Source organism: Rhea pennata, chromosome 13 (genome assembly GCF_028389875.1).
Source record: "Rhea pennata isolate bPtePen1 chromosome 13, bPtePen1.pri, whole genome shotgun sequence".
NCBI classification, from domain to species: Eukaryota; Metazoa; Chordata; class Aves; order Rheiformes; family Rheidae; genus Rhea; species Rhea pennata.
Window position 1 is genome coordinate 22,340,109 of NC_084675.1, and position 21,063 is coordinate 22,361,171.

The 21,063-nt window shown below is 40.5% G+C and overlaps 1 protein-coding gene across 9 annotated transcripts in view; it reads left to right on the plus strand.

Annotated features, from left to right (window-relative positions):
* Window positions 1–21,063, plus strand: part of ZC3H18 (zinc finger CCCH-type containing 18) — a 50,986-nt gene that overhangs the window by 1,152 nt on the left and 28,771 nt on the right. For 5 of the 9 annotated variants that reach the window (XM_062586589.1, XM_062586594.1, XM_062586596.1 and 2 more), the window contains exons 3-9: window positions 7,762–8,345; window positions 12,083–12,167; window positions 15,011–15,159; window positions 15,477–15,569; window positions 16,231–16,388; window positions 18,082–18,114; window positions 19,759–19,885. In XM_062586589.1, coding sequence (XP_062442573.1) covers window positions 7,776–8,345; window positions 12,083–12,167; window positions 15,011–15,159; window positions 15,477–15,569; window positions 16,231–16,388; window positions 18,082–18,114; window positions 19,759–19,885 — 1,215 coding nt within the window. In that variant the 5' untranslated portion in view covers window positions 7,762–7,775. The remainder of the gene's footprint in view (window positions 1–7,761; window positions 8,346–12,082; window positions 12,168–15,010; window positions 15,160–15,476; window positions 15,570–16,230; window positions 16,389–18,081; window positions 18,115–19,758; window positions 19,886–21,063) is intronic. The other 4 variants (XM_062586591.1, XM_062586592.1, XM_062586593.1 and 1 more) reach the window with 3 other exon arrangements.

Consider the following 21,063-nt stretch of genomic DNA (forward strand, 5'->3'; position numbering starts at 1 on the left):
GCTCGCCTGTGCAGCGAAGCAGCAGCCGTAAAGCGCGCTCTGCTCAGAGCTCTGGTCACTTTTGCAAGTGTTACAAAATGCTGCTGCAGGTGATTTAAATTCTTTGAGTCTTCAACAGTAGTCTCTCTTCTTCAGAGCTGTGCTTTGGGATACACGCTAACAATTTTTCCTTTTGCTGCCATCAGTAATTCAGCTTTTTTGACACAACCGTTAACAGTGCTGTTTTGGCCACAGCAAGAGCAGCATCTGCAAGGTGTGAATTCTTTCTCCTGATCTTCTTAAGGTTTGTCTAGATTAAATAAAGAGGTCAAGGTCTCTTTCTAATCAAGTCAACTCCTTGCAAGCCATCTCGTGCAATGTTCTGAGTGGAGTTAGACTCCTGAGTGTGATTATTTATGTATCCTACAGAATATAGGAGCAATTGTACTTATTTTTTGTCACGGGACTGAGGCTCCAGTAATTCAAAATTAATGTTCAAGCTGCAGAAAGAGTGATGCATGTCCTAGTAACAGGAAAATCCATTACACTGTGAAAACAAACTTCAACTATTTACAGCATTTCTATTTGAGTTTCAATCTTAAAGTCTGCCTGACACAAAGTAGTGTGGTGTTTGGTGTTAACATTCTGGATCAGAGCTCTGTAAGCTCTTTTTTAAATAAGAAATAAATAAGTAAACTTACTGAAAATGGCTGTTACCAATTAGTTCTCTTGAATTAGTCCTGAAAAGCAGCTTAGTTTTCTGCATTAAAAGCTTTCCTGACAGCTGCTAGATAATTGAAGTTTGCTATGCATCTTCAAAGTCAGTGCTTCTCTAAGAGTGTCAGATAGGTATGTATTTTATTTTAATTAACCCTGTTACCAATCCTAGTTTCATTCAGAACAAAGAACTGGGTGCTCTGCTTTTGTTCTACACCTCTTTTTGTTTTTACACGATGCTTCTTCTGTAGATCATGATACATTTTTATTTCCTTCTCTTCTGGTGGTTGCTGCTCTTCCATATTTTCCCGTCTAATTTCCTCCATTCATTTCTGTTTTGCTTTTTTGTTTTTTACTTCTCTGTCCCACAAATGTTTTTTTGCTGTGTTTCTTTTTTTAGCCTGCCCTGTCAACCCTATCTCCCATTCTTTCTCCTCAAACCCACTCATCATTCTTCACCCATTCTTGTGACTTGACTTAGGCCATGCTCTAGAACTTCTTTCTCTTCTGCATAAATCTCTATCCTTTATGCCTCTCATTAATTATAAATGTTTTGATCTTGCATTGAACCATATTTGGCTATTAGAAAGAACGCTTTCTACAACCCCTAAGAACTCTGCCTGAAACAAAGAGGCCTCCTTTCTATCTTGGCAGCAGCTTTGAAAAGGCGCTGCTGTTTCCTTGCTGCTTTCCTGGTGTCTGTCCTGCGACCCGCTGTGGAGCTCTGAGCTCTCTGCTCTGGGGAGGTATGGCACTTGGCTGTGGGCTTTGTTCTTGCCATCTGACTGACAATTTGTAGAATTTCAAGGTTGAAGCTGACAGCTCTGTCAAGCTCCAGGTTTCTATAGTACTTGGTACTTTCCTGCTGCCAGAGGTGCTGGAGTTGTCCAAGATGTTGGTTTCCACACTACCACATCCAAGGTGCATCCTTTGTTTGGATTTTATTTTTCCACCATGAAGGCTCAACCTTGGAGGGAGGAATTGAATTTAGTGAATGGAAATAATGCTTGCCAAAATTATTTTTCCTTGGTGGCTGTGTGTTTCCAATCCTATCTTAACTGATAGCTTTATTCTATAGATGGCATGATAGGTTAGTGTAAGGCACCTTCTGGAGGTTAGATGGCAGCAAGCTAGTCTTTTCAGTAGTAGTTCCAGATAATCTGCTGCCAAAAGCCTCGCTTCAGCAGCAAGTCAATTAGATGTAGACAAAGCTTAACTTTGTTGGCTTAATTAAAGACACTGCCTAAACTTTTAATGAGTTCTAATTGAAAACAGCACAGCGCAGAGGAAGAGGAAACAGAACTTGAGCATCCTGCCAGTAACAGGCACTGTCAAGAACCACAGATCCATATGCAAGTCAGTGAAACACTGCGCTGAGTTAGAGCAGCATATGAGGTACATGCATGATCACAGATTCAAACTTAATTGGCACTTCTTCCTTCCAGTGCTACATCTTTTGATATGGTTAAATTAACAGAGAGTGGAAGTTGGACTTGGTCTTGAAAATAGACCTGAAGCGAAGAATTCCAGCACTCTGACTTGTCTACCTCTTGCCTTGGGCAAATCACCTAATAAAAGTATAAGGTTAGAAATACTACTTAAAATGCTTTACCTAGCAACGTTTGAGGTGAATTTTAAAAAGCAGCTTACCTAACAAAGTTTTTTTTTTTTTTCTTACTGCAAGGCTTCTTGGACTTAGTACTGTATTTTAAGTTAAAAGAAGCCTTGGATATTGTTAAACTTTGGAAAAAGTATATTATAGTGTGGCTGAAGCTGATAAATTTACATTCTCCTAAGATCTTGTCAACACACAACACCCTTTTACCTGTCTGTAAGGTGCAGATGGGGGAAATCTGTGTGATTTTTAAATGTCTTCAGTAGTATTGTGAGACATATGCAGAAACAGAAGGACAGTTCTGCTTTGTTGTTGCATCCGATTCCTTGCAAGTGAAGACAGCCACGTGAACTGCTAACTTAGAAGGAGCATTTTTTTGTCCGCCATATACGAACCATGAAACACTGACAAATTTAAGGATTAGTTAATGTTTCATTCTCTAATTCAAAAAATGTCAGAACTAAGGTGGTCTGTGAAACTTCATTGTTGCCTCGTGTTGCATATATGTTTTGTAACTAAAAGCCTTTCTTTTTCCACAGGCCCTAACTGTGTGTGTGTGGAAATGGGTCTGCCCTAGAGATAACCAGGGCCGGGTGTTGAGTGAGGGTGCTGTTTGCTGACTGAGTGAGGATGTTGCTGCTGGACGTGTGCATCTTTCCCAAAAGTTTGCATATAAGGAATGAGGCAAGGGACTGCCAAAAGAAAAGCCTGTTTTGTGACTAAGAAAGCTGCAGACTATGACAGCTGAATGTCATATGAATGGATGCTAGACTGTACCTGTCTTTTCCATTCTGTTCCTAGATAATGCTAGGCATGTTTCTTTCTGTCCTTTCTCAATACCGGTGAAGAGAGGGCTGAATTTAGGTTTGCAAAAACCGCCACATGTTCTTGGTTGTAGCTGATTACAGTGGGATTCTGCTTAAGTTGCTGAGCATGATACAAAAGTCTTAAAATTGAAAAACAAGTTTAAAAGTTCAGGGCCTCTTGCTTTTGTGGTTTTTTTTTTTTTTTTTTTTGCTTTGCCTGACTATATCCTTTTATTTATGCTGGACTGTTTAATACTGCTAGATCACAGCACCGGCAGGGACATCGCAAGCCAGCAGAGACTGAGTGGGGGCAGAAGGAACAACTGAACGGAAAGTCCTGCTCAACCTATGGGATATCTGTGGGGGCAGCAAGTGCAGCCTGGTTCACCCTTGGCATCTGAGAGAATAGCATGTGCTTACTGCACGTGGAATGGCTGGAAAGTTTAGCTGCCAAATCCTCAATTCTCTACTGAGAATACATGAACTGCTTTTAAGGGGCTTTCAGCTTGATGAGACACACACAAGTGCTTTTAGATACGGTTAGAGAAACAATATTAGCTGAAAGCAAACTCCACTGATATATTTGCTCCAAAGACTCTTAATGAAAAGGCTGTAGCAACTTGTTTAGCCTGGCAGAGTGAGTGTGTTGTAAGCTACATCTGAAATGCTTTAGTGACCTACTCTAAACTGGTCTATTTCAGACACATGAAAAATTAAAATTTGATTCTCTTCGACAATGGAAGTGAGTTTTATAATAATGATTGTCAGGCAGCTTTGATCAAAGTTGATTGTGCTTGAACTACCTGTAATTTTAAAGATACTTTTGAAGAAAAAATGCTGCTACTGAGAATTATTATTATATAACTGGTTAACTGCCCCATCATTTTAAGTGGCAAGACAAATACTCTTATTTATAAATTAGTAGTTACTTTTGTTTTTATAACTGGTTTTGGAAACAAATTAGTAGGAAATTAGCTTGGCTTTATAGCACCAAAATTCCACACTTTTGCTGAGTTTTTATGCTGCAGATTTCTGCTCTACTTCTGAACTTGGTATTAATCAATTTAAAATAGTTCCATGCAGTCTTTTTCCTTAGCTGCTTCTAGTATTCGTCTGTATAGGTGACTGTGTGTAAAGAAGGGTGGAAAGCAATAAACCTGCTGGGATTCCAGAGATATGGGATCAACAGTGTTTTGCAGATGATTCTGAGACAGAGCTTGGGTGTTAAAAGTTGAAGCTAAACTTACTGCCTTGGAAAGAACAAAATCTGCTGGAGCTCCCAAGGAAGCTCTCGTGACTATAGCTAGCTGTCTGGCATTTCATAAGGTTCTTAGTATACTGTTCTTGGCTTTCAGAAAACTTAGTTATTTCTTTTTTTCATAAATGAGTAACTACAAGTAATACCGATTAGGTCAGTGACGAGGCATTCTCCAGTTGTGCTTCTGCGATGTTACTGTTGGATGCAGGCTTGTCGTGTGGCATTACAGCTTCGCTCGCTTTCCCTATGGGCTCCTAGCCTGCACGGGGGCTGCACAGAACTAAGGAATAGTTGGAGGGCATGTTACTGTGTTTACCTCCTCCATTACAGGAGGGGTTGCTGTGATAGTGAATTAATGAGAGTCTAGGCAAAACTTTGGATCACTGCTAGAGTAGTATCTTGTCTTCATGAAGCAGAAACTGTATCTGCTCCTGTTACATGATTAGTTTGATAGTTTTCTTTTAATTTTCATTTTACTTTATTATTATTATTATTATTATTCCTACTTCTAATTTTACTTTTGCATGTGGTGTGCCTGCTTTGGGGCATTTCCGTGCTATCGCAAATGTGAAGACTGAAGCAAAGTTCTGATTCTTCGGTCTTGGAGAAGGTTTCCTTGCATGCTAGTGAACTTGGAGCCATGGCTTTGGAGACTGGCTGAACTGCAGTTCTTCAGCGAAGTCCTGCGGTGTAGGAAGCTGTAGCATAAGCACCTTCTGTGCGTTGCTCTAGGGACTGCAGAGATAGAAGCAGCAGGGGAGAATGTAACACCCTTTGCCAAAGGGAAGTTTACTGTTACTTCTGAATCTAGGGAAGTAAGCACCACAAATGGACTGCCTGAATTTTGGGAACTTTTTTCAATTGCACTGTCGTTTATTGCATTTCTTATTTGTGCTGATAGAAATTAATAGAAAATAACTGACCAACAATCTGGATTTTTGTAATAGCTTTAATAGCTACTGATGGAGGTGAATGTTTTATGCTTACCAACTTAGCTGGTGATGATGAAAATGCATTCATATTCATTTTCCCCCATCCTTTTCAGGGGCATTCTGTCAGCTACAGAAAGAGATCTAGTTTACTTAAAAGCTTTTGCTTTGGTGCTGCTTATTTGTAAGAAATCAGAAAACAAATTTCCTGAACACATCTGTACATGACAGCTTTTATATTTCTACTGACCTCTTAAGGCTGACCTTTCGGATGTAATATGCTAAGTTGTTGTAGTTGCACTCAAAGTGCAACTTCTCAGGCACTTGGACAATTAAAATTGCTGTCATAAAATTGTGCTTACAGTCAGTAACAATTTGTGCCGGCATTTCTGGACTCAGCATTAACTGTTATGTGCTTTATAAGAATACAATTTGTTTCAGATTACATCCTGTTTAACTACCCAGAGCTGCTATCACCAAGAGGCAACTGCAGTCTTTTTATTTGGCTTTTAATTTCTCAGCAATATTCACAACTCTGGTTGCAGAGCCAGCCTGCTCAGATGTACTAAGAAAACAAAAGTAGCCATCAGGAAACTCAAAAAGTGGCCTTTCTAATCCTGAGGGCTCTGTGATGTGTTTAGATCCTCCTCACGCTTATTAATTAGCTAATATTTGTGCAGTGTTTTGAAGTAGAGCAGAATTATTGGGTGTCACTATTTACATATACTTGTACTGCTTCTGGGAATGTTTTTCATTTTTGAGAAATGTTCTTAGTTCCTTTTCTGCAAACTGTCTGTAGTATAACGAGCAGCATTTCCTTTAGTGACTTTCATCTTGAGAGTCTGCTACAAATGCTAACTAATAATGTCTTTGCTATGGTGAAGGCAAGAGATGTTATCTCAGTGATGACAGTACATCTGGCAAAGCACAAGACATCAGTACGACAGTCTCAGTCCTGGGAAGTTCATACAACAGATGAGTAGCATGGATAATAAAGTTGTAATGCCTTCCTGATATCCAGTTGTGTGCTCCTAACACATGGAGGAGGTGTTGCATGTTCCCTGTACTTGCTCTGCTATCATATATCAGTGCTGAGATCCCCAATTCTGTAGTTACCAAAAGGTTTCAGTTTTCAGATTCTGAAAAGGCTTGGATTTGCTCTGGTAGTGTTTACATTGCATGGCAATCTGTTTGAATGCTGTGACTTAGTGTGCCTTCTGTCTGTTTGTTATTGCTATTTTTATGGTAAATGGCAACCTTTTTTTATGTAGAACCAGTCAGAGGAACATAGCAGAGAAGAGTGAGGGAGTTTGGTCAGGAAGGCTTAAGTAGTGCAGAGCTGGCTAGTGATAACAACTTTTATTACATAGAAGACTCCTGAATATGTTTAAAGAAGCTATCAATGTCTTGTAGTATTTCTTCTCCAAAGGCATTAAAAATGGGGGCTGGGGGAATCTGACAATTTATGCAGTGTTTTTGTTGCACCAGTAGTGAATGAGCTTGTGGGGAGACTGTAACTAGAAGTGGCTGAAGTACAATTTCTTCAGATGAAGAAATCCTGATGATTTGTAATCCCATGGCTTTCCTTTAGCCTTAAATATGCTTCTTTAAGCCATGGGTTGGTCTTCTCTTTAGCTTTCCACCTCTAGCTGATGCCTACCCAAGCTTGTTACTGTTAAAACCTTTCATTTTTTCCTTTTTTTTTGGGGGGGGGGCGGGGGGAGGGAGGAGGAGAAGGCATATATTTTCAAATGGTGAATCTAGTTCTTTGGAAAGAAGCCATCCTGAGAGAAGCTGATGCCCCTGTTTAACTATTCCACTGGTACAAGACAGAAAATTGCAGTATGTGCTTTTCTGCTCTCTCTGTTAGCTGCCTCCGTGTTGGAAGACCTGCCTAAACACCATTCACAGCCTCGGGCTCTTCTGAGGCAGCCAAATGCTCCTGGTTACCGATGAGGGGAGTAAAGAAGGAGTTTCAATAGCGTCTGGTTTTAGGACTAAGGACATGGTACAACAGCAGACCACAGCCAAAGGGCAAACGTTTTTAATCACCAGCAGCCTTTGTCTAGATGTGAACGAGTAATCATACCATCAAGAGAGATATCTTGATTCTTGGGTCAGACAGCCCTGCTGTAAATCTTTTTTTTCTTCTCTAGGGCAAAATCATTATTTTTTTTTTTTCAATATGAAGGATATTTTGTATCTTTGTATATGAAGGGTAGCACACTTCTCAGTTCTGGCATAATATTGGGATAAATTCTTTAAGCAATTTAAGCTCTATATTTTCTGTATTTTCTTCTTGAAAATGCTATGATAAGCCATGTTTATGAGTTCAGGCAACTTTTTCCTCTTTCAGAGATGAAATGCAGGCATACAGGTTCTGTGGCAAATGAAGTGCACCCTTCTGAATTTCCCAGCTTATTCCCTGTAACGATTGTTGGTTTTCACTCCCTGCAGACTACTGAGTACTGATGGATGTTTCCGACAGCCCTGAGCGAAACCCCTGCTCTCCTGTTGAGGAGGACCAGCAGCTTTCCGATGATGAAATCCTGAAGGAGAGTGGTTCAGATCGGGACCTTGATGGAGGTGGGCAAGGCAGCGTTTTGGAAGAGGAGGAAGAGGATGCAGCCAGGGGGCTGAGTCAGGGTGAAGAGGAGGACCGCTTAAGCGAACCCAAGTCTCAGGACTCTGACAACAATGAGCAGAGAGGGGAGCTGAAGAGCCCTCCACCTCACAAAGGCGAGGAGGAAGACCGGGCAAATGACCTTGGTGATGAAGCATCTTCTGTCACTCGGGAACTAGATGAACATGAATTAGACTATGACGAGGAAGTTCCTGAAGAGCCTAGTGCTGCTGCTGCAGAGGAGGATACTGAGAAAGCTGGAGGTGAGGATGATGAAGAAGAGGAGAAAGGAGATGATGCCCATGAAGATGAGAAAAAATCTAGTGGTAAAAGTGATGATGAGAAGGATGGCCAGGATCCCCTCAAGGAGAAGAAGAAAGAAGATGATGATGGAGAAATTGATGATGGTGAAATTGATGTAAGTAGGAGGTTATCCATGTTAGGCAGGGTTCTGCAGGGAGAGATAATCTGTCTTGTCTTTGTTTCAGAACTATTTGGCTCTTAAACTGCCATACCTTTTTTCTTTCTAACATGAATATATTAGCTGTGTCCCTACTGTGTGGATAAGACGCTTTGTTGTTGGTAAGACCATATTATGTACCAAATTTAATGGTTGTGGTATCTGTTGCCACATACTGCAGAAAAATTTTCTGTGCCAAATATTGTCAGAACAGTCACAAGTAAGCTTTGTTCCCACCAAGTATAAAAGGGTTCTAGTTCTTTAAAATAACTCTTCTGCCTTGAGTCTCAAATAACTAAATAACTTTTGGTTGATGCTGACAGCAGATCACATAGCCGTGAACTAGGCATTCATAAAGTCTCTTTTCAGTTTTGCTTGGAAGGCTGCTACTGCAGAGTGGTTACCGTACCTGAGGTGTCAAGAGTATGAGCCTAAATTGTTTGTGCTGCTCTAGTAGCACCTGAGAGCATGGAAGAGTACCAGATTGCACTGGATAGTCTGTAAAGTGCATAACCAGCCAGACATTGTTCCTAGTCTGGGTAATCTGTTTAGTGATGTGCAGTCCCAGTAGCTGCTCTTCCAAGGTTTAGAACAAATGTAGGTATTTAGAAAAAACAAAACCTGATTCTAATTGCAATAGTGATTAGGGCAAATGGCACTTAATTATCCCTGTATGTCTTCAGGTAAGAGGCACTGCAATGCAGCAGTTGTATTTAATACAGCTTAGTATTATTCCCTCTTACAAGCAGAAGAGAACAAGACAAAGCGACTTTAACAGTGGAGTGGAGTCCTTCCTGTAGGTTCCTCGCCTGCTTGAGACCATACTTAAATCCAAATAGTAGGACTACAAAACATTACTAAAGAGTCCTTGGTCATTAGGGCTCTTTACTCTCTGAGGGATAACCTGGATCACTTGGCTGGCTCTGCTCCTTGCTGTCTATGCCAAAATGCTCCTGCAAAACTAGACTAAGTGTGCTCACTATTGTGAGCACACCCTGATGAGCTTATGAGAAAGCAGTGGGTTATGGATAGGATCACTGGTAGCATTTCTCGGCCAAGGAACAGAGGGTTAAGATTTGGCAAATGGGATTGCCTTCCAGTCCTCCTGAGGGAGCAGGAGTTAACTGTAGAATCGTGACCTATTTCAGTCTGCGTTTGAGCCCAGGCAAAAATGATTGCATCTTCCAGATAAGCTTCCAAGCTTATCTGGAGGATGAGCTTGTTTCAGTAGCAGTGAGTAGAGTTCTCGTGATCTGGAGTTGGCTTGGAAGAGAGCTAGCATTTTGCTATCCAGCTAACCTGTCCCTGCAGCTGGCCTCATGTTCAGAAAGCTTGAGGAGTGATGTGAAATCCAGCTTGCGGGGGCCTTACTGGAGAGGCCCTCTTGCCTTTTTATTGATTTGAAGAGCAGCATATTCCAGCGTACGTATAGTTGTTAGGTGCTTTGGTTACCCTAAGGGCAAAACAGAACCATTTGCTCCCTTATCAGCTATTTTCTGACAAATAAATGAAGAAGTGGTGATTTGGGGTTTTTTTTTAACCTCTAATTGGTGCTTAGACAAGTTCTATCGTTTAAAAAAGGTGAGGTAATTTTTCTTCTTCGTGCCCATTTTGGCAGACGATCTGGTTAAACACTATGTATCTTTGAAATGTTTTGTGTATTTCTGATTTGGTTAGAAGAAGGAATTTCTGCAGGTTGTAGGAGAGTCCAGGCCGTTTTTTTAAAAAAGAAAAACTTTATGGAGTTCTGACTCAATGCCTACTTCTTGATTAAAATATGAATGCTTTCCTCTAGAGTCTAAAGCATGCTTAGGAGCGCTCTCCCCACAAAGCATGAGATGAATCTGTACTTTGATTTTCATACATTAACTCATAACACGGTTCACAGCTGCCTGATTCCAAGGAGACCTCACAGAAATAAATACTTTCGCTTTTGTTCAAGTACAACATTTGCAAAGACTTCACACAGTTCTTTTGAAAGAAGCTGAGTTGAGCTGGTTATACCATTCACATTTCATTGAATGCCAGACACAGCTTTTAGGGAAACTGTTAATTCTCTGCATTTTATTATGCTTTCAGACTTCTATCTTTATTGGGAGCAGGGGCAGTATCAGTGCAAAACTTAATTTGAATATATGTGTAGTCTTTAAAATGAGTTCTTGTTCAGGAGAGCCCTGCTTGTGTTGCCCTCAAAGGAATGTAGCAGAAGAAGTTGTTAACCCAAGTTTCTGTAGTTCCTTTGTTTATCTAGAGCCAAGTGATGATTTTTGCTCATTTCCAGCTGCTAAATTGATCGAAGTACATAAAACTTTCTTAATCTTTTCCATGTAGACAACTGCTGTCGTTGCCACAGGGATGTTATGATTGCTGTGCACAGGGAGGGCCTTCACTAGATGCTGTCTATGCAGATGTGCTTCGTATACTGAAAATGTTTGAACTTCTGTAGTGGTGAAATAGAGACAGACCAAGGCTAGGGTGTCTTTTAGGAAAAATAACCAATTTCCCTGAGAGTGCAAGTGTCAGATACCTCTGACAGCTCTCCATTCATGTGTGCCTTGCCCTTCATCATCACCTCTTTTTAATTCCTTTTGACTTCTCAGATATGGCCTAATGAAGCCAGTGAAAGGTTTTCCCTTGAGAACAAAAGCAAAGGCTGGTACTTTTAAGTTTCAGTTACTTTCTTCTGGAGATGATTTCATAAATGTAATTTGGTTTTCATCCCCTGTGGTTCTTAATCTTCGAAGCAACCTTCATCTTCCAGAATTTCTTTCTGTGGATGTTATGTTGTATAGCACTTAATGGTAATGTAGGGTTTTGCTGGAACAGATTCTTATTTCTTATGTGGAGCTAAAGAATAAAAAGGAAGGTGTCAAACTTGCTACAGAGAACATGTGACATTCTTCCTGAAAAGCTTGGTGTGAGATTGTTGCTTAATGCCTTGGGGAAGCATTTTATAGTTGTTGTAGTAGAAATTGTCCTCCAGAATTAGGCACGTGATGTCTGTATTATCACTATGTTAAATGCCATGTATGGGTCATTGTGTTAAATATTTGTACGCTGGAGTACTGCTGTGTATTTTAAATCAGCTAACAGAAGGAGCTGGCTTGAACCAAATTGGTATGGTGCGAGTGTTGAGCTGGGGGCAGCCCCAGTTTAGAGGCCCTGATACATGGGAGAATTACCCTGTGTCAGCTAAGCCACAGTCACTATCAGTGTGTGCGCTTTTAGCCTGCGGGAAGGAAAGGTAACGCAGTTTAGCTCATATGCCTCGAAAGAGCATGAAGGGACTTCTAAATTGCCTTGTGCTTGCTGTGGGCTAAAAGCGCACGTCCAGCCTTGTTCAGCTGAGATATGATAAAATCTTAATTCACTGCACTGTTGAATTTGAGCCTTTAAACATACATTGGGTGAAATGATGCAGCTTGAAACTGTGGCCTATATTGTGGCTCCAAGATGTCCATAATGCCTCAGCGGTTTTGCGGTCATACTTGAAACACTGAAACTGATGTTTTTTCTTTTTTGTAGCTGTATGTTGCAAAGATGCTCTGGGGTGTTTATCGCAGCTTTATATTTCATTTCTCTTGTGCTTTGCTCCAGGGTGTGTTTTCAGTGACTGATATTTAACTGTATTGTGAAATGTCAAGTTGCTGCAAAAAATGCACCACTTGAAATGTCAGCTTCTCTGTCTGTTCCAGGATGATGACTTAGAAGAAGGAGAAGTTAAAGATCCCAGTGATAGAAAAGTGAGGCCACGTCCCACCTGCCGGTTTTTCATGAAAGGTAATGACGTACTGTAATGGTGGGGGCACTCCAAATATGCTGTGAATTTTCTTGTTCAGTTGTGCACCTGTTTAGCTGCTGTCTACATGATAAAATTTGCCCCAGGCATCCTCAGTATCACCTTCCTGTTTCTTGGTGACCAGGTGCTGAATTTACATAGAGTTGATTCAAATTTTGATAAAATTACTTTGTCTTAAGTATGGTGATCCCAATAGAAAAAAGGAAAGGAGAACTTGATGATGTTTTTTGAAACATCATGGAATAAAACTGCTTGGGCTGATTTAACAATCAAATGTTGCTTGAAGAGATTCTGAAGTGTTATCCCACAGAAAACAAAAATGACAAATACTCATCATTTCTTATCAAGTTCTTGCCTTGCCAAAACACAATTGATGCTTGAAATCCCATACTCAGTTCCCCAAACAAGTGTTAAAAAACATTAGCTGCTTTTCTTTTTTTAATTGAAAGTGAGGCTAGAAATACTGTTTTCCTTTAAGAAATAATGTGACATCATGCTGACTCCTCCTGAGCTGCTGCAGCCCCCACAGATATGCTTTAAAATGCATCTGTTGAACAGATTTCTGCTTTGGCTGTGTAGTGGTGTCAGGTGTTGGCAACTCGAATGCAGGCTGTTTTCATGAGCAATCCAGAAGCCCTAGAGCAACGTTTGGTGCCATTGGGCCTGACAGGATGAGGAGTGGTGGTGGCCAGTTCTTCCACTGGACAGAAGAAATGGTCAGCTGGAAAAAAAAATCCTCCATTTAAAGAGAAACATTTTCCTCAAGCTGAAAGATTGCTCCATACTCTATCAGATACTGTCTTTTTGAAATAGGATTAGTATTTTCATTCTCGAATAGAAGAAACGCAGGGCAGGAAGTCAGAAAACAGTTCCTACTGCAAGTGAGACCTAAGACTTAAATTTTTTTAAATCTAACCACTTGTATTTCTTAGTTTTTGTTAATTCCTTGTCATGAAACATTCTCCAAAGTTTCTGCAACTGTACCACAGCTGTTTTAAAATAACTAACTTTTTTAGTCTAAAGAGTAGGTTCTATAGCTCTGTTCTTCTTTCTTCAGCTTCACTTTACTTAAAATTTACTTGCTTTATTTACAATTGCCCTTGAACAATTTATTAACATCTGAATTAAAAAAAAATGTGGAGAACATGGTGGAGTCTCCTATTCCTTGCATCAGTAGCATATGCAAGGTAGGGAGCTGGCTAGGGGGTTTCCAGAGACATGACTGTCAAATATAGCTTACCTGGCTTCCTGAATGTCTTCCGGTATCAAATTTTCTGCCTGTGCTGAAACGTGAATTTGGTTTAGTTGTGATGGAACAGGGAAGTGCCTTACAGGTAGAGTTGTTTGTTCCTTAATTCTTAGCATGACTTACACCCTCATGCTGCAAGGAAATATTTTCCTGAGTCAAAGTTCAAGCTGAAGTCTCTCCCGCTGTAGCTGTTTCTCTTTGAGTTTTGTGCTATTCAGGTAATGCTGACACTGACTCTTGCTTGCCCCTCAAAGGCTTTACTGACATCAAGGAACTTAGACACTGCTCATGTGGGACCCTGAGGATGCTCAGATTTTAGTCCTCACTCTGAGGAGCATGTCACATGGTTGCATCTGTCCAGCTTCATGAATGACTAGTTTGTAAAGCCTTCCAGTGAAATACCTTGGGATATGTTCCAGGGCCTCTTACTTGTCAGGGTAATCATTCTCCAATAAGAATAATAAGTGTTTGCATAGGTGCCTGTGCTCCGCTTTGAGATCTCTTCTGGCAAGTGTTCAGCTAGTCATTGAGAAAGGATGTGTCAGTCACTGAGAGGCTCGGTAAAGGGATTTGCATGCTCTGGATATATTTGACAGTACAAAAGTACCTAGTATTGTCTTGGATTGAGAATACCAGTGTAAGGTTAACCTGGGACTGTTGAGGAATGTTTCTGGAGACTGAATGCTTCCCTGCCCAGGTGCAGTGTAAATTTTTGACAAGTGGCCCTCCTGGGGCTCTCCGTGGGTGACAGCAATGTGAACTCCGTTGCCCCTAAACTGCCCCTAAAATCAACATGTTAATGCCAGAGCTAGCGCAGAATTAACAATGACTTTGCAATGCAGATGTCTACTGGGAAACCTGCAAAATGTATGTCCCTTGATATTGGGTGAATTACCAGAAGAAGAGGTGGATTTTGTTTTTAAGGCAAGCTGAATTTGAGTTGGGAGCTAGCTTTGTGCCCTGTTACAGACCCCTGAGTGTTTCCACCTCGTTGGGGTGATAACTTGAGTTAATCAACTGAGCAGCTTCAGATTTCTGTCCCTGGCCCTCTGTAGTGATGTCTCCTTTCCTGCTTTATGCTGGTAAGCGCAAAAAGTCAGCTGAAGAGAAAAACTGTGATGTATTTCCTGCCTCACTATAGAGCTCTGTATTTTTAGTATGCTGTAATTCTTTCTTTGCTGTCAGGTTGTATTTATTCCTTTCTATAAAAAGTAAACTAACTTGAAGCATTTGTAATTAATAAGACTTGAGGAACTCATTGGCTTGTTACTACATTCACTTCGTGACGTGTACGCATCCATTCCTCCCTTACTCCGACAACAGTAAGATTCTCATGTGTTCGTTCATCTGTGACTGGATCTATTGAATTTGTCCTTTCTGGGAAGATGGGAGGTGGCAAGTGTCTGTCTGTGTGTACGGAAATAAGTAATTTTGGACAAACGTGGAGAGAAGAAAGTTTGGGTGTCTGAAGACAGTGTTATTTCTTAACTGATTTTAGATGGTTGTGGGGCTGAACAAACTCTCACTGTAGTGTTCAGGCATACAGTGGTTTAATGAAACTGTGTTTTTCCACAGGTCACTGTACTTGGGGAATGAACTGTCGATTTATTCATCCTGGCGTGAATGACAAAGGAAACTACTCTTTGATCTCCAAGCCTGAGCCCTTCTCTCCAAACGGTGCACCTCCTATTGGCCCTCATCCATTGATGCCAGCCAACCCTTGGGTACGGACATATTTTGGGTGAATTTATGGTTTTTGGACATAGTTTTTGTCTCCTGCCCTAGCAGAAGGGGGAAGATTTTATTTGAGCCAGGATCTTAGCAAGATTCAGTACATCTATTGGATATGTATATATTTTTAAAGGGTCTCCTTGAAGTTGCTGGTAGAAGGGAAATATTTTCCATGTGTCCCTCAGCTTATATCCTATTGATATTTCCCTGAGGTATCTGGATGTACTCCAGAGTAACTGGTTTAGAAAGTATGTGTTTGCTACGTAAGAGCTGAAGTCAAGTGTCTGTCTTTTTCTTACCCTCCTAACAGGGAGGGCCAGTAGTTGATGAAATCTTACCTCCACCCCCTCCAGACCCTCCAACAGAAAGTGCCTGGGAGAGAGGTCTCCGACATGCTAAAGAGGTAAATACACGGACTTTTCTCCAAAATCTACTGACCTGTTTCATTGGTGGCCGAATGCTAGAGGAGTGTATTTTGGAGCATGTAATGCCTTGCTCATTTTAAGGAGCCTTTTTCCTTTTGCCTTTTTTTTTCTTTTCTTTTTCTTTTTTTCTCTCTTTTCTTTTTTTTTTTTTTTTGGCTTTTAACCTATTAACTGCTGCTTGTTGCATATCACAGCTATTCTACAGTGAAGAGGAGCTGACATCCAGTGAGGAGGGAGTGGGGTTTCTTATGAGTATGATCTAGAGAGACTCTGTAGCCCTGAGCAGTTCAGGGATGTTGAAGTCTAGTCCTCAGTAAAGGAAAACTGGTTTTAAGCTGGTGCAGTTTACCTCATTTCAGTGCCACTTTCTTGGCACCTGTAGCATCCATGCCTTTGATCAGCTCAGAAAACAGAGCTTGCGTGTCTGAAGGTTTTATTGCCTGTCTGCTGTTCTTCTGAGCTGAAGGGCGAGTGAATTATGCTTTCTATGTCAAGAAAATTCCAGTATCCTACGGAGAAGGACACTTTAGTTGAAGAACTAGTTTTTCCAAGATGAAGGGTTTTTAATATTCTAGTATTTATTCACTGTGTCTCAGAAACACTCCCCCTTTACAATATTTTTATTTCATGTTGTGGCAGGTATTAAAAAAAGCAACTATGAGAAAAGAACAAGAGCCTGACTTTGAGGAGAAGAGGTTCACTGTGACTATTGGAGAAGATGAGCGTGAATTTGACAAAGAAAATGAGTTTTTCCGTGACTGGAATTACCGCATCACCAGAGATGTCAGAGATTCAACGTAAGATGCAGCTTTGTTCTTGCTATGCGAAATAGATGGGGGCGGGGAAGTAAGTGCAGGATGGCAGTCTTTGGTTAACAGACTGCTCTGAATCTGAGGAACAGTCATCTCAGAATATGGCAACAACTTTTGTTACAGTAGTCTATACACTGATTAAAAACTTGAGCTGCCTCCACTTACTCCAGTTTAACACTATCCACCTTTACAGTTGTCTTTATACCTTACTACCCTCAATGTCCTTGGCATACAGGTCTCTCAAGGACACTATCTACTTGTATGTTCCCTTCCTCATATTCCTTCTCCTATTTTTTTTCCTTTTGTTTTTCTTCTTTCAACCCATGAGACTGTTAAAATGCTAAACAAAGTTGGGAGTATGCTCAACATCCGAGAGCTTCAGGGCAGCAGTAATACCATCGAACTACTGGACTAGCTGGGCCTTTATGTGAAAGGGTAACATTTGGAGTTGGTGCGGTAGTTGGTTTAACATCTGTACCTATCCCCAATAAACGATTCAGTAAGACACCGGTCAGGAAGCAAATCTGTTAGCTGCCAGAGCATGGCTTGGGCAAAACCAGACTTCTAAGACTTCAGAGTTTAGTTGATCTTTCTTTCTTTTTTTCCCTCTCCTCTTCCCCTGCCAAGGATGTGAAGTATAAAATGATGGAGGTCTCCTTCTGTCATGACTGAGAGCAGGCAGAGTTAGAAGCAGGTGCAAGGATGCAGTGATGGACTCTGCGAGGTTTACTTAGAAGTTTTGAAAGCAAAAAATGGAACAGAGGAACAATTTTTAAAAGGGAGATTTGTGTTCCTTGGGAATACAGGGAAATTCCCATTTCTTTATTGCACATACATTCTCTGTTCTTACTACATCTACAAATTATGGAAATATTCCTGTTTACACACAGAGAAAGTGTTTGCAAGGCTTTAGTTCCATTTATTTTGAGTAAATGAATTGCGGGAGGGGGGAAAAAAGGCAGATTAGGCTTTAATTCAGTAGGCTTTGATTAGCTCTGGAGTGAAGTGAAATCCCTTTCCTCTGATTTTTTTTTTTTTTTTTTTAATAAAAAAGCTATATGCTCAGTTTTGCAGACTGTAACAAAATAGTTATATTTTTTTTTCTATGTAGAAATCAGTTTGTATCTTGGTCTTATGTTCCTCTGAAGTCTTTCAGTTGCACTTGGGATGTATTATCACCAGTGCTCTGTAGATTGACTGTTGCAGTATCCTTATTTTTTAATTTTATATGGGAAATTTGCATCTTAAATCAGTGTTCTAGTTGTTTTATGCCACTGCCTAATTGATATAAGGACTATTTTTGTTAGATACAAGCCTTCTTACTTGAGTATATGAAAAAACAAAGTGTTACATTGTATGTAGCTAGTGTCAAATAGAAGTAATCAAACATATGGAATTTTTAAAAATTCAAGAACCTTTATGTATAACCAGACTGTGGCATAAAATATATTTGTTCCATGTAAAGAGAAAAATTATGAAGTTGCTACTTTTATAAACTCTAGGAAGTGGTGGGTTTTGTCTTATATACACACTCATTGCACGAATTGACACTTTGCGGCAAACTAACCACTAGTGGTTCAGGTGGAATGTTAATAAACTGCTTTCAGGACTGTCTTGTGACATGTGAAAGATGCCTGAATAGTTCATGAATCCCTTTTTCTTTTTTGAAAAACTATAGGGAGGTGGACATCAAAGAAAACATTAACTATGGGTAAGCAGGTCTTTGATTCCAGTACTGTTGCAATTGTAAGAAAATACTCCCTCTCCTTTTTTTTTTCCATTGCACTTCTTAAAACTTCCTAGGCCACAGACAACTCTCTCATCAGGTGTGGTTGGCAGTTCATTAAGGGAATAGATGTATTTAATGTTTGGACAATACCAATTATTTGCGTAAGGATTTAAGAGCTGAATTATCCACAGTTGCCTAAATGCATACCAACAGTGCTTGTTTAAATGAATAAACATGCACAAATGTTATAGGAAGGGCATGGGGGGCTTTGAATTTGAAGCCAAAAAGGAGGTCAAAAAGTTAAGAGCTTCCTTGGTGTAGTTCGAGATTTTTTTTTCTCTCTTTTTGAACACCTGATGTCACTGTAGTTAGACTGTCACCTAGTCGGCATCAGGAAGTTTACTGCTGAGTTGAGCATCAGTATTCAAGATTCGCTGGTGTTCTTCCCTTTGGCTTATCATTTCAAACAGAAAAATAGAAATTTTAAACCATTTAAAAGCACTGAAAGAAATGCAGGTAGCAACCTGACTAGCAGGGCAGCACTCACGTCTTTGCTTGTGTTAGCTTATTTGTTAAAACAATAATGTAAAATAACATTTTTTAAATAACAATTAAATAACATAATTGTTATTGCCTGTAACTCCCCCTACTTACAAGTTAGAGTCTGATTTAAAGTAATTTAGAACTTGAAAGCAGTTACTGTTACGCTTAGTTCTGCCACTGACTCCTCTGTGGTCCTGGAAGTTTCTTGCTTTCTGTACCCACCTCCCCACCTTTACAATGGATCTGCTGTTTTCAGTCTCCCCAGGCAAGGATTGGATATTGTTGAGTATGTGAATTCAAAACATCAAATAATATTAACAGAAGTCATTAAATGGAGGAAGTGTTGTAGATTTTAGGAGGGTGGTTTTTAGATCCTCTCCCTCACAAAAGTAATTACAATTTTGCAATTGAGGCGGGCGTGTTGTGCACGGTGCTTGCGAGTCCCTTTGTACGCTGGAGGGCCGGCATTTGTTTCCCACTGGAGAGCCTCAGCTGCAAACGTGCTTACCGTCCTCGCATGCAGTAACTTCACACGCAGGGCACGGCATTCCAGGCCGGCCTCTGAAGCTCAGCTCCTCGCGGTGGAAAGCTAAGCGAAGGCTTGTTTCCTGTACAGCTGTAACTGATGTGTGGCCCCCACCTCCGACAGAGTAGTAGGAGAGATCACAATCTGTTCCACTTCTGATGCTCCTGTATGGGGGTGCCTGAGGTTAGCGATGTGTGCACGGGCAGAAAATGCCGTTCCAAATCAATGGGGTAAAACATGTTCTCTGTTACATTTGCATACCTTTGAAGTAGCTATAAAAAGCAATTGGTGTGTCTGCATTTTTACCACATTGATTTGAGGGCTGGATGTGTTTATCAGGAAAGTTTTGTGCTTTTTCTGATAAGCATCATTTTTAAAAGACTGTTTCTGTCCGTCTGGGATACGTAGAAAACAACCGCTTTGTATGGTCGTACTCCATCGAACATGTTTTTTCTTGTCAGTATGCAGTGACTAAAACCTGACCTAGAATGTGTAGTGTTTCTGTACAGTGACAAGGTGCTGTTTCCCTTTCTAACCTACCCTGTTTTTCATTGTAGGCTTGATCCTTATACAGATCCCTATTATGACTATGAAATAGAACGGTTCTGGCGTGGTGGGCAGTATGAGAATTTCAGGGTTCAGTATACAGACCCAGATCCATATCGTAACTACAGAGTAAGTAAGGTAATATCCCTTTCCACACTTTTCCTGTAAACTTCCTTCCAGGTACTTCTGGTGCTTGTCATGTTTCCAATATAGTTGATGAAATGGGATTTGTTTCCTGTATGTTCAAGATTCTTAATCCTTCAAACAGTTAAATCTTGAATTACTCAATTACTGCACAGAACACACACTCTAGGTGCACATATGCTAATGCGTTCTGTTTCAGCATGATGAGGGCAAAAGCATGTGTCTGAGACAGGAAGTCTGACGCTGCCAGATGTAGCCCTTCCTACTCCTAACCCGAGATGGTTCCTCTTTGTGTGCGTTAGCTGTTCCTCTCTTGCGTGGCCCAAAGGATATAAGCAGTTGTGCAGCGCTTTCATTTACAGTTGCAGCCGCAGCCATTCTTGGAAACGTTGGAGAGGGAGGGAGTTTCCAGAAAATAATCGGACTGAATAATGGTTTACTTGTTAGTTACTGGGACAGATGGAAAGGGTTAGATTTGGACAGGTATGTTTTGTCTACAGAAGTAGGCTCTGGTATGACTGTCCATCACTGGTGGTATTGCACACTTGCTGCTTTGAGTCAAATAAGGGCATATAGCTGTTTACTAGAAACCCTAGATGCAGTCAGTTGGTGTTGCACTGCTGTAAGGTTTAGTGCTCAGTGAAAATAAGGCTACTAACCCTTTCCCTTACCTTCCTTTAGCCCTGGTACAAACTGTTGTGCCTTGGCAGAAATGGCTAAAAGGTAATTTCTGCTCAGTGGGATGCTTTTCAGTAGTATTTGGCATATCCTTGAAAAAGTGGCTTTCCTTTTGCTGTTTAACTTTGCTATTTTTCACAAATGGTGCATAAACAGGAGCATGTCCTCACTGTTGCTACACAAGATGCACCATGAATTGTTCTCATATTGCTTATTTGCAAAGTTAGTTAGCTTGTTATAAACATGATTAGCAATGTGAGTAAATACTTGTAAACATAAATGCATGTTTCTTAAATGGGAATAATAAGCCAATTCAATCTTTGACTGTTGCCTTTGAAAGTTATAAATGTGATGAATATGATGCAGTGTTTTGTTCCCCTCCACTTTCTACCTAATGAGGAAATACTGATGGCCACCATACTCCAGGCTTTCCTCAGTATTTTGCTGTAATGAGGGAAAGCTTCTATAATTGCTTGCAGTCTGAGACTTCAAAA